Source organism: Ovis canadensis, chromosome 6 (assembly GCF_042477335.2).
Source record: "Ovis canadensis isolate MfBH-ARS-UI-01 breed Bighorn chromosome 6, ARS-UI_OviCan_v2, whole genome shotgun sequence".
Classification (NCBI taxonomy): domain Eukaryota; kingdom Metazoa; phylum Chordata; class Mammalia; order Artiodactyla; family Bovidae; genus Ovis; species Ovis canadensis.
In genome coordinates this window covers 81939818-81956251 of record NC_091250.1, presented here as the reverse complement: position 1 = coordinate 81956251, position 16434 = coordinate 81939818, and the positions used below count along the sequence as shown (strand labels likewise).

General features: G+C 36.0%; 1 protein-coding gene across 1 annotated transcript in view; it reads left to right on the top strand.

Moving 5' to 3' along the window:
• The window catches only part of GABRA4 (gamma-aminobutyric acid type A receptor subunit alpha4), a 78523-nt gene that overhangs the window by 29298 nt on the left and 32791 nt on the right, over positions 1-16434 (top strand). Inside the window, exon 8 of the mRNA XM_069595026.1 lies at positions 3478-3737. Coding sequence (XP_069451127.1) covers positions 3478-3737 — 260 coding nt within the window. The remainder of the gene's footprint in view (positions 1-3477; positions 3738-16434) is intronic.

The window sequence follows — 16434 nt, the reverse complement described above, 5'->3', positions numbered from 1 at the left end:
GGGCTTTCTATTTTGTTCCATTGATCTATATGTCTGTCTTTGTGCCAGTACCATACTGTCTTGATGACTGTGGCTTTGTAGTAGAGCCTGAAGTCAGGCAAGTTGATTCCTCCAGTTCCATTCTTCTTTCTCAAGATTGCTTTGGCTATTCGAGGTTTTTTGTATTTCCATACAAATCTTGAAATTATTTGTTCTAGTTCTGTGAAAAATGTGGCTGGTAGAACATAGGCAAAACACTCTCAGACATAAATCACAGCAGGATCCTCTATGATCCACCTCCCAGAATGCTGGAAATAAAAGCAAAAATAAACAAATGGGATCTAATTAAAATTAAAAGCTTCTGCACAACAAAGGAAAATATAAGCAAGGTGAAAAGACAGCCTTCTGAATGGGAGAAAATAATAGCTAATGAAGCAACTGACAAACAACTAATCTCAAAAATATACAAGCAACTTCTGCAGCTCAACTCCAGAAAAATAAACGACCCTATCAAAAAATGGGCCAAAGAACTAAATAGACATTTCTCCAAAGAAGACACACGGATGGCTAACAAACACATGAAAAGATGCTCAACATCACTCATTATTAGAGAAATGCAAATCAAAACCACAATGAGGTACCACTTCACACCAGTCAGAATGGCTGCGATCCAAAAATCTGCAAGCAATAAATGCTGGAGAGGGTGTGGAGAAAAGGGAACCCTCCTACACTGTTGGTGGGAATGCAAACTAGTACAGCCACTATGGAGAACAGTGTGGAGATTCCTTAGAAAATTGCAAATAGAACTCCCTTATGACCCAGCAATCCCACTTCTGGGCATACACACCGAGGAAACCAGAATTGAAAGAGACACATGTACCCCAATGTTCATCGCAGCACTGTTTATAATAGCCAGGACATGGAAACAACCTAGATGTCCATCAGCAGATGAATGGATAAGAAAGCTGTGGTACATATACACAATGGAGTATTACTCAGCCGTTAAAAAGAATTCATTTGAATCAGTTCTGATGAGATGGATGAAACTGGAGCCGATTATACAGAGTGAAGTAAGCCAGAAAGAAAAACACCAATACAGTATACTAACACATATATATGGAATTTAGGAAGATGGCAATGACGACCCTGTATGCAAGACAGGGAAAGAGACACAGATGTGTATAACGGACTTTTGGACTCAGAGGGAGAGGGAGAGGGTGGGATGATTTGGGAGAATGACATTCTAACATGTATACTATCATGTGAATTGAATCGCCAGTCTATGTCTGACGCAGGATGCAGCATGCTTGGGGCTGGTGCATGGGGATGACCCAGAAAGATGTTCTGGGGAGGGAGGTGGGAGGGGGGTTCATGTTTGGGAATGCATGTAAGAATTAAAGATTTTAAAATGTAAAAAATAAAAAACTAAAAATTAAAAATAAAATAAAATAAAATAAAATAAAATAGAGCCCTAAAAGTCCTGAGGTCTCTTTCCGAAACAAAGTCTAATAAATTCACAATATTGCATTTTCATAGGCATTTAGGTATTTATATATTTGATTGAATAAACATATTTTAAGTCTGTTTTAAACTTATAAAATGTTAAAGCTATCACAAACATTTCTTTTAAAAGAGAATATAACCAAATTCTCAACTTGTTCCCTCTGTATAGTTTATGGAATATTTTTGAAAGATCCATAGCTCAGAAGCTACACAATTGTTCTAATTTCTCATGTTTTAAAACTGACAATTCAGAAAGGATTAGAAGGAAAATGGATTTGTGAAGAGCTGAAAAATGTATTTTTATTTACTACACATTTATCATGTGCTCGGCGTTATGTGAAATATGGTTAATTCCAAAGCAGTGTTAAATATTTCTGCCCTTAAGGAGTCAATGCTTAATGAAAGTTGTGGAAACAAAGCTCACACAAATGGAACAATTAGGGAACAATACAAGGTAGAATATAATTAAGTGTCGAGTTGAAGAGACAATGTTATTTCTCCCTGCATCAAAATATTTTTATTTCTTCATTATTGCATGGGGCTCACTGTCCCTTCAGTTTAACATGTGACTTTAGGCTAGGGATTGGCATGGATTGGAATAAACAGTTTATGCCTTCATCATTGTTATTGTCTTCCTCATCATCATTCCTAAACATCTGAGTGTATCAATTCAGGAGATTTCCTAGGTATTACATAGAATGATTTAAATGGATATGGTAAATCTCCAAATAAATTTCCAAACTTAACTACTTAACATGGATTAGATCCACAGAGAAACAAAGATGCAGAAAGGGACAACTGTGCAAATATTTAGCATTCTTAAATAATGAATTTCTCTATAGTTTCAGTGGCAAGTGGGGTTTTTCCATTGAGAATGGGGATTAACATTTTTCCAGGCTCTGCAGAAAAGGTTTTTCTGGAGATGATATGCTTCAGACGCTTATTGATGGGAGAGAAATACTGTTATTCTTGTTACCAATATTTTCCTGCCAACCATAAACTGAAGGGCAGTAGATGTCCAATCAAAGGAGATCAGTCCTGAATATTTATTGGAAGTACTGATGTTGAAGCTCCAATACTTTGGCCACCTAATTCAAAGAACTGACTCATTAGAAAAGACCCTTATGCTGGGAAAGATTGAAGGCAGAAAGAGAAGGGGACAACAGAGAATGAGATGGTTGGATGGCATCACCGACTCAATGGACATGAGTTTGAACAAGCTCCAGGAGTTGGTGATGGACAAGGAAGCCTGGCTTGCTGTAGTCCATGGGGTCACAAAGAGTTGGACATCGCTGAGTGACTGAACTGAACTGAGGTGTCCAATATTTTTAAAACCAAATTGTTCTAGAAATCTATTTCTTGGGAGCATTCCTTCTCTTTTATATAAATTGAGCTATTTTATAACCAGTACATTTACTATTTTAATTAAATAGGTAATATTCAGGTAAAGATTTTGAGTGTATATAACTTGTGATTTTTCTGGTAGAGAGTTTCAATAACGTGGACCATGCCTACCCCAGACATAAAATTCTGATACTTTAATTTTCAGTGTTACCATCTTCCCACTCCTGGTTGAGAATCAGTGCTTCAGTGAGTCACACTTCCTGTTAGGTGTTGAGTTTCTCAGGTATATTGGCCTGGGTACTAATATCAACCCAACATATGTTAGTTGCCTTACATACTTTAAGTCTTCATAGTAAGCTCAGTAAGTGGGTATCAAGTGAAACCCAGTGTGTTTTCCTAACTTAATCCAACTCACACTGAGCCAGTGATTGGAGGAGTAAATATTTGAACCACATCTGTCTCTCACTCCAAAGCCTGTGCTAATTTCACTGAACCATTAGGATGGGAATCATATCAAAGATGGTTTGTTTTGAATTATTATAAACTTTGTTACTGCCACCCCACCAAATTTCCAGATCTTTTGGTTTGGTTGTTTTTTCTGCATAGAAGTAACCATAAAGTATTTTGTCTCTTTGCTCTTTTCCTTTGAAGGAATAACCACAGTCCTGACCATGACCACACTGAGCATCAGTGCACGGCATTCCTTACCCAAAGTGTCCTATGCAACTGCCATGGATTGGTTCATAGCTGTCTGCTTTGCTTTTGTATTTTCGGCCCTTATTGAGTTTGCTGCCGTCAACTACTTTACCAATGTTCAAATGGAAAAAGCCAAAAGAAAGACATCAAAAGCCCCCCAGGAAATTTCAGCTGCTCCAGTGCTGAGAGAAAAGCATCTTGAAACAGCTCTGCAGGTATTTGACTTAATATCCTTTAGCTCGAGATTTCAGCATCTTGGTCAAATTTCCATTGCCAGGGGAAAAGCTAGGAAGTTGAAAATCCCAACAACAATTTGTAACTTATTTAAAAATTCAAAAAAAAATGTTAAAGGATAATCATAAATTTCAACTTTGAAACTATAATTAATGGCTTAAAAATTAAACAGCTCTGGATGAGATAGATGTACACAGAGCTGTTCAAATGGAAGTTCAGAGTTTAAAATTTTTTAATTTTTAGGGGGCAAAATCTTATGTATGCACTTAAGAGAAACCTGTGGATACCCTTAAGTAGGTCAGAAAAGCATCTTAGTAGAGTTCATTGAAGAAAATAAAGCAGTGATTCTTTGCATAGCTCTGCATTAGAACTGCCCACATGGGGCTGTGCCCTTGTATGAGAAAAGAAAAGAAAACCAATAAACTAGAAGACTCATAGGTGCAGGTGATATCCGTCCAAGATTGAGAATTCTTGTCCTAAAGAAACAGATCTAAAAGGATATTAAAGTATATAAGAGCTACTGTAATTTACATTGGGCACATAAGTGATTCTGCAAATTAAAAAAAGTTAAAAAGTGACTATTGGATACCAGTTGTACAAAAATAGCAAACCATCATGAAAATGAGAAAGCAAGCAGTCATCACCTCCTCTTTCTCCTCCTCCATCTCTTCTTTCTCCCCCTCCTCCTCTGATACTCCACTATCTCTCTCTCGTTTTCTTTCCTTAATCAAAGAAGTATCTATGGTCAGTTATACACAGCCTTATTGTAGTTGCCACAAATGAGTCTAAAGCTCCTTTTGTCTGCATGTACCCAAATCAAAGTGTATGTAAGTCACCAACTCTATTCTCTATAGGTAATAACTCATTATAACTCAATAACTTAATTATTCGAACATGCATTCATTCTTTTTTTCACTCATTCACCAAATACACATTTAGTATCAACTATGCACCAGACACTGTTTATCTGAGAAACAAGGGCATACAAAGCCCTCTGACAATTACCTTACTCTATGGACTTACATTTAAGTATGTAGGATAGGGGAGACAGAAAATTTACAAAAAGAATGTATATATATATATATAGCAAAACAGGTACATTAGATGGTACATTGCTTTCATAGTGCTGAATCACCAAAGTGGGGAGGATATGTTAGGGCCTTGTGACAATAGTAGAATTCAGTTCTGAGACCAGAAAGTCCTCCCAGAGAAGATGCCAGTAGAACAAATTAGGTTAGCTGTTTACCCTGGTAGGTATGAACTGTTATGGGGCCTTCAGTTTATAGCTCTCCTTCCCAGTGCAGGGATATGGGGACTGGTTCTCTAAGAATGACATATGAGCTGATAGAAAAATTATTGTCCTTCCGTTAAAGTAAGTTTGGATAGCTTACATTTTCTTCTAAAGAAATCAGTTTCATCAAGATTTTCAAAATTATTAGAATGAATTTTGTTTACTATTATCAGATAAAAAACTCATGATCAACAGTTTTATTCCCTTTTCCTTTCCCCATAAGTAATTTTGTGTCTTTTCTGCCTTTTATTGTTTTGCTGTATTGAGGCCTTGGTAGAATAATTCTATCTACTGTTCCTTTAAAAAATTATCCTGTGTTTATTTATTTGCTTTTTATTCTTATTGTTGACTTAAGATTTATTTTAATTTCATCTTTCTGCAGGTTAATTTTGTTACTCTTTTTCTAGCATTTTGAGTTTAGTTCTTAATTTATTTTCCGTTTCTTATTTAATAATAAAGTTTCTTTTATTGCAATGAGATTTCCTTTGCATATAGCTTTGGCCATAATTCATAACTTTAATGGTATATTATCATAATTATTTGCTAAATATTCTGCACTTATGCTGCTATTTTTCTATATAAGCTCATAATTATTTGGAAGATAATATTACAAGTTCCAAATGGGATATTGTTTGTTTATCTAGCTTCGCTGTATTTTTAGTTGAACCACCTTATGTTCAGAAATGTTACCTGTACTAAAGCTTATAAGTGTTTGATGGAAATTAAGGAGTTGACTATTAGTTACTAATTTTACCTAAAACATTACTATGTCACCTCTTAATAACTTTATAAGTCACTTCTTGCTTTCTTGATCTTTCAAATACCAAAAAAGAAAAATTCTCCCCAAATGAGGTTGTGTTAGTTTTGCATTTTAACTAGTTTTGTCTTATGCATCTTGATGCTGTGATACTCAACATGTAAAGATTTATAACAGCTCTATTTTCATTTAACTCTGTGAATCTGATCATAAGATAACCTCTATGGGGAGATTCCATATAATACCCCTTGAATTCTATTTGGTCTGATTTCATTAACTTTTATATTCTTTCTTAATATTAAATTTTGTAATGCATTTTTATTGTTAACTTTTCACATTCTTTATTTTTTCGTACACTTTGAAAGCTATCTGTCCTATGATTATATAACCAGTGTTTAACTTTTAAAACAACGTATTTCAACTTATCATTTTCTAATATTGTAGAAGTTATTAAATATATTGACTTTTCCTTGTAGCTATTAACTCCCCCTGATCCCAGGATTGCTAAAGTCTAAAGAGTCTGCATTTGGAGACACTATATATATATATGTAGTTTTTTTCTGTTTATAATGAGTTGATATGATTCTCTTTTCATTTTTGCAAGGTGATAAGACTCCTTGCATAGTGTTATTGTATGCACTTGAAAGTACTGCTTAACTAGCATCAAACTATTCTGCAGAATTTCCAAAGGTGGGATGAGAACTAATACCTCCTTGAAACATATTTTTTGACTGTAACAGTTGTTATCACTGATGAATGCTAGGTTTGGTGCGTCCAGTTGGCTAAGTCCACTTGGATTCAGTAACTCCTCTCGGCAGCATGGGCCTCATGCTGTGTGCAAATGGCATAATAAGGAATAAGATGATGAAATTTGTTTGTGAAGGGCATCGAGTCATGGTCTTTACAGGTTTGGAAGGAATTTATAATAAATTTCATCAAAATATATGTTTCATGTTCTCTACAGTGTGTAACCATGTATGTATTATAACTTAGATCTCCAGGGCAGTTTCCTTGAAGAATGTGTGTTCTAAGGACAGTAATGAATGAATTCCCATCCATCTTCCAGAGTACATATTGCTGCCAGAACACCCCTGGCTTTGGGGCTTCAGTTGTCATTGAATACTTTCAATATTAAGTTTAGCTTTGAAGGTTGAGAATGCATTAAAATTGAGGAAGGGAAGGAGACAGAGAAAAACTTAGATAAATAAGGAGAAGGAAGCAAGAAGGGGAAAGATGTGTTAAGAGCAAAATTTTAAAATATGTTGCTGGTAGGAAATAGTCTAATCATCTTAGTAAGTTTGAATTTTCAGTATAGATTTTAATCAAATAGTTGAAATTTTGTTATTCTAATGTGTTCCAACTTGTGTAGCTATTTGCTTATTTGAATAATGCTGCCTTTGTTTAAAATGTGTTTAAACTCCTCATTTAAAATTGCCTTCAGTCTGCACAATATTTGATAGTTCACTGGTCCTTTGGGTAAGCTCACTAGTCATTTGATTCATTGTCCCTATATGTGACCTATGGACTGTTAATGGCCTAGCAGAGTTTTATGGTTACCATTTTTATTTCTTGGGAATTGGAAAGCTTATGCTTTATGGAATATTCATGAAGCAAGGAGAAAAGGCCGATTGGCAGACTCTACGAGCAGCTAGGGGCAGCCTGAATATGTTCTTAGGCACCTCAGGAGGGAAAGTGGATGTTTTGCTTCTGTGACATTATTATAATTCTGGCTTTGACTTTGCCCTTCCAGTATTTAAGCTGAGCTCTATTTTTGTGGTTCTATCTTTCCGTACCCCTACTGCTTCTGGATTAATAGGATGGTTTGGAAAATAAGTAACTATAAAATGTGGAGATTTCTTAATAAAATCATATTTTAAAAATTATTTGAAAATATATTCCACAGTTCTTGTTCAGTCAGAAAGTATAGATTAATGTAAGCACATTGTATATTGTGAAAAAAAAACCCCATGATATAATGACTAAAATTCCTCAGACTTTTACATTGTGTCAGGTACTGTGTGATATACTTAACGTGTGCTAATTGATTGCAAGCTCACAATAACTATTTTACAGATGAAGAAAGTGACCCTTGAAGTTGTTAAGTGATGTGTTCAAGATAACACAACTAGAAAATGGTAGACCCAATATTTAGCTTAATTTAGTTGTGTCTGAGTGTAGGGTTTGTTCTCTTAAATTCTGTTTTATAGTATTTAATCTATAATATAGCTATACAGATAGACGTTATAATGTATGTGTGTGTGTGTATATATATATATATATATATAATACAAGTGTATAAAATGATGAGCCTAACACAGAGTCTTTTGTTTGTATTTCTATGGTTAAATAACAACAGCAAAATATTCCAAATGCTTTTAGTAAGAACTTTTACAGACATTGTAGATACATTTTAATTCTAACAACTTATAAAATACATTCTATTTTTGTCCATGTTTTACCAATGAGGATATTGCTAGTTAGGGATCAAGCAATCTGCCCAGAGTTATTTATCTGGTGAGTAGCAGGGCTGGGCTTGCAAACCTCAAACTTCTCATTTCACATCTTAATGACTGATTAGATGCTGGGACAGGGAAATGAAGGATGAGATAGATGGTGGTGGCATCATTCATTAGAACAGAGAGCAGTGAAGCATGTTTAATGAAGAAGATAATTAGTTCAAGTTTAGACAGGTGGACTTTTCCATAGCGGGACATTTTCTCCTATCCCATGATAGGATGGAATGTCAATGGGTACTTTTCTGAATACAAGTGCATACATCTCCACTGTACACCTTTCCTGTCCCATCTACCTAATTGCTTTGTCTGTTTACATTTCACTGTGGCTATTCTTCATGGACTTTTCACTGTTAAAGTGCTCATAGATTCTTACAAGGATATTTGTAAATTAAATAGCTATTTGCTCCGCTTAGAATCTTTAAGAAAAGCATGATATTAAAAGAGTATATAAATAATTCAAGATGCACCTTGAATTTAGTAATTCAAGTGCATTCTTGAAAATCTCCTTCTTTACTATCTATTCTTCAAAGTCAAACTCTAGCCCTATTTCCCAGATGAGGGTCATTTTGACCAACCTTAAGGATTTCAAGAACATGGTGGCAAGAGTCCACATCTACAAAACGTGGGTAATAACAGAATAAGAGAAAAAAGAATAGAAAAATAGGAACTATGTCTTTCTCTGTATGACTTATTTCACTAAGAATACCCTCCAGATCCAGCCATGTTATAGCAAATGGCAACATTCTTTTGATGGTTAAGTAATGTTTCATTGTGTGTGTGTGTGTGTGTGTGTGTGTGTGTGTATATATATACATACATATATATGTGTGTGTGTGTGTGTGTGTGTATATGCTGCTGCTAAGTCGCTCAGTCGTGTCCGACTCTTCGTGACCCCATGGACGGCAGCCTACCAGGCTCCTCCGTTCATGGGATTTTGCAGGCAAGAGTACTGGAGTGGGGTGCCATTGCCTTCTCCAATATATATATATATATATATAAACATACACATATATACTACATCTTTTTAATCCATTAATCTATTGGTGGACACTTAAGTTGCTTCCATATCATGGCAACTGTAAATAGAGCTGCAATGAACATGGGGGTACATATAGTTTTTCAAATTAGTGTTTTTGTTTTCTTTGGAAATATAGTCAAGAGTGGAATTACTGGATCATATGGTAGTTCTATTTTTAGTTTCTTGAGAAACCTTCTTGTTCTCCATAGTGGCTATACCAATTTACATTCCCTCCAATGGTGTACAGGGCCCCTCACTGTACAGGGTCTCCACACCCTCTCCAGCATTTGTTATTTGTGGTCTTTATGATGATAGCCATCTGACAAGTGTGAGGTGCTATCTCAGATGGTTTTGATTTGCATTTCCCTGATGGTCACAATAGCTGTGATCATTATCATTGTTTATTTCCTTGAAGCATCTTTGACATCTAATGCATGCACCACACATAAGTTATCATCTATACTATTCTAAAGTATTTTGAATAAATTATTTCATATGTGGTTACTCTGTTTACCTACATGGATGGTGAACTCCTTAATAAAATTGATTATGGCTTCATTCTATCTTCCCATACAGCACATAGCACAGTGTCTAATAGTCACAGTTGTTTATTATAATCAGCCAACTATAGTAATCAGACAATAGGAAATGTGGTGCCTTTAAAAGCCAATACATTTATCACCAGTTTCCAAAAGCACTTGCATTTTTATGTAAAATTCCTCCTTACTACAGTTAAGTGTGAACTTTAGGTGGATATTAAGTGGTGAGCCATAACCAGGTCACTGTAAGGATCAGAAATAGCAGATAGTCATTCTGAGACATGCATGTCAACAGTTGGACTTAGCTAGTGGACAAAAACAGGGAATTGAGGAGGATGCTTTGAAAACAAAATCAAGCAAAATGAAAAGTCTCTGTAAATCTATAAGCGCAGCCATGCATTATGAGGAGAGTACAGTTTGTTGTCCTTGGATCATTTTTGTCATCTCTTTCACTGAAAGTGAAAGTCACTCAGTCTTATCCGATTCTTTGCGACTCCATGGAGTATACCATCCATGGAATTCTCCAGGCCAGAATGCTGGAGTAGGTAGCCTTTCCCTTCTCCAGGGGATCTTCCCAACCCAGGGATCAAAGCCAGGTCTCCTGCATTGCAGGTGGATTCTTTACCTGCTGAGCCACCAGGGAAGCCCAAGAATATCAGAGTGCATAGCCTATCCCTTCTCCAGAGGACATCCTCAACCCAGGAATTGAACTGGGGTCTCCTGCATCGCAGGTGGATTCTTTACCAGCTGAGCTATCAGGGAAGCCCACACAGATATTGGTTTCTGTGAGCAACACCAGTGTTAAGTATGATAATTTCCCAGCAGTTGGTAATACACAAGCCTCATTGCATTCTAACAGGCTCTATAAACTAGGCCAGTTTCAGATTTTCATCTCAATCATTCTCAAAATTCCTCTTAGAAATGCTGTGCTTTAAATAGTTTAAGCTAACATGCAAAAAAAAAAAAAACACACACACACACCTCGTTTTCTGGTTTATCCTTCTTTCACTTCTTAGCTTAGTTTAAAACCTATTTCTGTGGCAGTTTGAACAATGATGTGAAGAGGTACTGTCATTCCACTTGACATTTCGATTTGTTGGTGACAGTAGTAGTTTAATGACTTCTTTAAGTCTTATATAAACTGTACCTCTCTGAAGCCATACTTTTTTCTGTACTGAATGTTCTGTAGTTAGTAATGCTCTTTAGACAATGAGTAATTGTTTAATTGTACAATTATTAAACTGGATGATTTAAGTGTCATGAGTATCAGAATTATGTTTAATTTCCAATCATGGTTTTCATCTGTTACTTTTATTATGTGTCATGTGCTGACTTATGAGAAATTGTCATTTTGCTAAAGCAAGAGAGCCAAATCTCAGTTAGCAATTTAACAAGTGTTTCCAGAGCAATACTACGCACTAGTCATCATGCAAGGTGCTGGGAACTCAAAGAATAGAAAACCTGGGAGCATAGTCTTGAAATGAAGGAGACAGGATATTATTCTTATAATTGACTATATATATGTAATATATAGAATCTTGGTTTAAGAATAATTCAAGTATGTTTGTAGTAGTTTAAGCTTACTCTCAAATATTCACTGCTACCTTAGACCTATGTGCTGGAATATGGATCTATGAATTCAGTAACCTACTGGGAACCTATTTATTTATGGCTATATTAATGGAACACTTGTTAAGTGTAGTAGTTTGGAAATACTCTGAGGGTAGTGTCGGGGGTGAAATTCAACACTTAACTTCAAATATTTAAATAATGATATGTATGTGAATGTGAATAAATGAATGTGAACATGAATGAATAAATGTGAAAAATGCTTTGAAGGATGTTTGAGAGGGTGATAATTATATCAGAGAGAGTTAAGCTGAGACTTCAAATTAGCCTTTGAAATGCAAAAAATGACAAGGTAAGAGACATTATTCAAAATGACAAAGGGAGGAGAAGTGATCAGTTTTAGTAGCTTATTGAAGTATTACTGTGCATATCTTGGTGATTATTTGTAATAACATCACGTGGGAAGAAAAATGCCAACATTAGCATCATAATTGAAAATTTAGGCTATTTTCTCCTCCAGAATGCCATAATTTCAATGCTACATCAGGAAGGCTAGATATTAATATGTTAGCTAGTATTTAACAAAGTATTAAGGCATCTTGTAAACCTAGTATAATACAGTGTAGGAGTGTGTGTATGTGGTATGGATATAGATTACTAGTAAACTTGTTCATTTATTTTCATGTATTCTATGTTTGCAAATATGACAAAGGAAGAAGCTGGAAGTGTATTTATGTAGTATGTAGAATTTGGGGATTCAGTAAGTAGCTTGTCGCCATCATAATCATCATTGTTATTTTTTAAATTTTTCTTTTTTTTAAATTTTATTTATTTTTGGTGTGTCAGGTTTTCATTGTGGCACATGGGTTCAGTCACCCCTTGGTATGTGGGATCTTTAGTTCCCTGACCAAGGATCAAAGCCACATCCTGTGTATTGGGAAGTGGATTCTTAACCGCTGGACCACCAGGGAAGTCCCCATCATTGTTACTTCTGTGTGCCATATAGGGCTTCCCAGGTGGCCATAGTGGTAAAGAACCCACCTACCAATGCAGGAGACATAAGAGATGCATCCATGGAGTTGCAAAGAGTCGAACACAACTGAAACGACTTAACACACACACACATGTGCCATATATATATATTGTGCTAGTTACTTTACGTGTGTTATCTCTGATTTCCACAAACACCCTAAGATAAGTCGTGTTGTTACATATACAGTTTTATGGTTGAGGACACTGAGCCTTGGTGAAATGTTGGGATGCTTTCTGATGCACTGTGCTGACTCTCAACTAGAGAAAACAGGCAGGTATTGAGGGATTTTTGTCTCTACTCTCAGTTTTCCGGTTTTTCTTTGATCACACAACCTAATATCTGAGTGTACATTTCTCTGTCTGTTACTTGATGATGTTAACCAAGATTATATCCAAGTTCCCTTCTAATTTAAAAACCTGTTACTACAAACTCATCCATATCTATAACTAATGCTGCTAAGTCACTTCAGTCATGTCCGACTCTGTGCGACCCCATAGATGGCAGCCCACCAGGCTCCCCCGTCCCTGGGATTCTCCAGGCAAGAACACTGGAGTGGGTTGCCATTTCCTTCTCCAACGCTGGAAAGTGAAAAGTGAAAGTGAAGTCACTCAGTCGTGTCCGACCCTCAGCGACCCCATGGACTGCAGCCTTCCAGGCTCCTCCGTCCATGGGATTTTCCAGGCAAGAGTACTGGAGTGGGTTGCCATTGCCTTAACTAATGCTAGCTTGCTTTATACTCTTTAACATATGTTTCCTTTCATAAGCATGGCTACAAAGAAGGATGGTTCTTTTTGGGTTCACTGAGTCAGGTCAAACTAAGTATTCAGGTTATTTTATATATTCTTACATAGCAAAAGTCCACACTGTTCCAACAGCAATAAGAACATCAACTGATCCTGTGTTTAGTAGCACCAGAGAGTATTTTAAATATTTTACATATATTCACTTATATAATTGGCATAGCAATCCTGTTCTAGTTTCATCCTCTTTTATAGATGACTAACTGAGACACAGAGAGGTGTAAGTGATTCGTTCAAGCACACACCTCCTAAATAATTGAGCCAGGATTTAAACCCAATAGTCTAGCTCCAAAGTCTAGATTTACAACCTATATTAATTGTTTCCCCTCTCTTATAACCAAATACCACGACTGGTGACTCTTTCCTGTGCTTACCCCCACATCCTCACTCCCCACCCCATTCCTCATTTTTCTGAAGGTTGTTAATGTTTATATTGTTGAAAGTGTAAGCTGGACTATAAAATTCTATCCCATTTATAATGAAGCCCAAGCAGTTCAGGGCTGGCAGTTCAGTTTACATAGAAGCTAAAGTCTTAGAAAATTAGCCACACTCTCCAAATTTCTAGCTTTGCATAAAATATATGTGGCTTTCCTCAGTGCTAAAAATCACCAATTGATTTAGCTCGGTCATTTTGACTATAGGCCAATCCATAGTTTTCCCAATATTTTGACATTTTAAACATCTAAAAAGTGTTAAAAGGTATGTCTTTGAATTTTCAGTTTGAAATAACCTGCCTGATATGTACTACTAGATTCAATTAACAATATTTACTTATAATATATTTCAAAAGAATTCTATTTTAAAGGCGGAGAGGAAAATTTTAAAGGATCTTAAAAGAGTTTTTACACTTATTGAATTTATACTATGTCAGGTGACAGCATAGGTATTCTGTAGGGGCCAAGAGATGAAAAAAATGTGGTGAATTTTGGGAGGGGCTAGTGAGAGAACCTAGCCTGGCAGTGAGGTGTATTTTACTGATGGTCAGCAGATAAAGGAGAGTATCAAGGAAATGAGCCATCTCATTACTCTAAATATCATTAGTTTGGTTTGTGATTTTGATGCCTTAGCTTAAGGATCGCTGTAGAATTGCTCTATAATTAGTAAACTTCTGTCACGTTGTTGATATTTTTATTACTTCTCCATTTACTCCGTTCCTTCTCCAGTACATCTGGCACAGATTTGCTAAGAATCTAGCAGGTGCTCAAGAAACAGCTACTGATTAATTTCACTCCTCATGTAACTGAGATAGGTGCTCAGTTGTCAGGGAGAGCAATACATGAAGGAACCATCCATTTCCCCAGGTGAAATTTTTGCTATCAGTTTTTTTCTTAATGGTGTTTCCCATTATTATTAACTTGGTGAATCTTTTTCTGTGTTACTACGTGAGTGGGCCAACACTTCTTTTTAGGGGGGAACATTGTCAGCTTCAAAAATATGCAGATGCTTGAAACAAATTCCCCTCAATATTTGGCTATATTATCCAGCAAGTTTTCTTCCCTCAGCTACTGAGTAAGAGTATTCATTCCTTCTGGTTTATTTGGCTAAGCTGCCAATTTCCCTTCTGCTATTTTGAGGGGCTAATTTTCCCACAACATAATATACATCGCTAAATCTCCAGCTTTTCTCTCAGCCTCTGATAATTTAGAAGTTTCAAGATGCATCAGTTTGGGTATTACTTGTTTCATTTCATTTAAATAAACCAGAGGATATTATGCATATAAATGTCTTTGGTAGAGGAAAATTGTTAGGTATTTTGGCCAATTAAAGGAGAGGGCATTTTCTATTCAGATTGTGTGGTGTGGTGTGTTTTTCTTAATATTTGCTACTATCTCATCTTCCAGGAGACTCTTACCCTACCTAACTTCTTTGAATAATGTGTTATATTCTTTCCCAATGTCTTTTTTGCTGCTTTTATTAGTGAGCCTGAATTTTCACATTCCTCTTGCTTAATTATTCTGTAGAACTATTCTTTCCCCTTCATTTGCTCTATCTTTAATTTTTTAGTTTTATTTTAGTTTTTAATTTTTACTGAATTATAGCTGATTTACCATGCTGTGTTAGTTTCAGGTATACAGCAGAGTTAATCAGATATATCCATATATATATATATATATATATATATATATATATATATATCCTCTTTTTTAGATTCTTTTCCCATATAGGCCATTACAGAGTATTGAGTAGAGCTCTCTGTGCTATACAGTAGGTTCTTATTAGTTATCTATTTTATATACAGTAGTGTATATATATCAATTCCAAACTCTCCATTTATCCCTTCCCCTGCTTCTCCCTTGGTAACCTAAGTTTGTTTGGTACATCTGTGATTTTACTTCTGTTCTGTAAATAAGTTCATCTATACACTTTTTTTTTTTAGATTCCACATATAAGCAATATATATATTTGTCTTCTGTGTCTGATTTACTTCACTCAGTATAATAGTCTTTAGGTTCTTCCATGAAGTAAATTGAATTATTTTGTTCTTTTTTATGACTTGAGTAATTTTAAAAAATCTAATGTTTTCATGTAGACAACTAACTTGGGCATTTCTTTATCCCCTCCAGTCTCATGACTCCCTAACAATGTGGTCCAGTGAATTTGGCTTCTTTCTCAAACTCTCTCCCTCTTTTGGGAGTAGTTTGGCTGAAGCCAACTTTTTGACTTACTAATTGTTTGGCTAATTGAAAACAGTTGTGTATTCCGTAGTCAGAGAAAAATCTGCCTATAAGGAATTCAAAAAGAATGTTCAGTTTGGTTCGGTTCAGTTCAGTCGCTCAGTCGTGTCCAGCTCTTTGCGACCCCATGAATCACAGCATGCCAGGCTTCCCTGTCCATCACCAACTCCCAGAGTTCACCCAAACTCTTGTCCATCGAGTCAGTGATGCCATCCAGCCATCTCATCCTCTGTTGTCCCCTTCTCTTCCTGCCCGCAATCCCTCCCAGCAACAGGGTCTTTTCCAATGAGTCAACTCTTCGCATGAGGTGGCCAAAGTACTGGAGTTTCATCTTCAGCATCAGTCCTTCCAATGAACACCCAGGACTGATCTCCTTTAGAATGGATTGGTTGGATCTCCTTGCAGTCCAAGGAACTCTCAAGATACTTCTCCAACACCATAGTTCAAAAGCATCAATTCTTCGGCTCTCAGCTTTCTTCA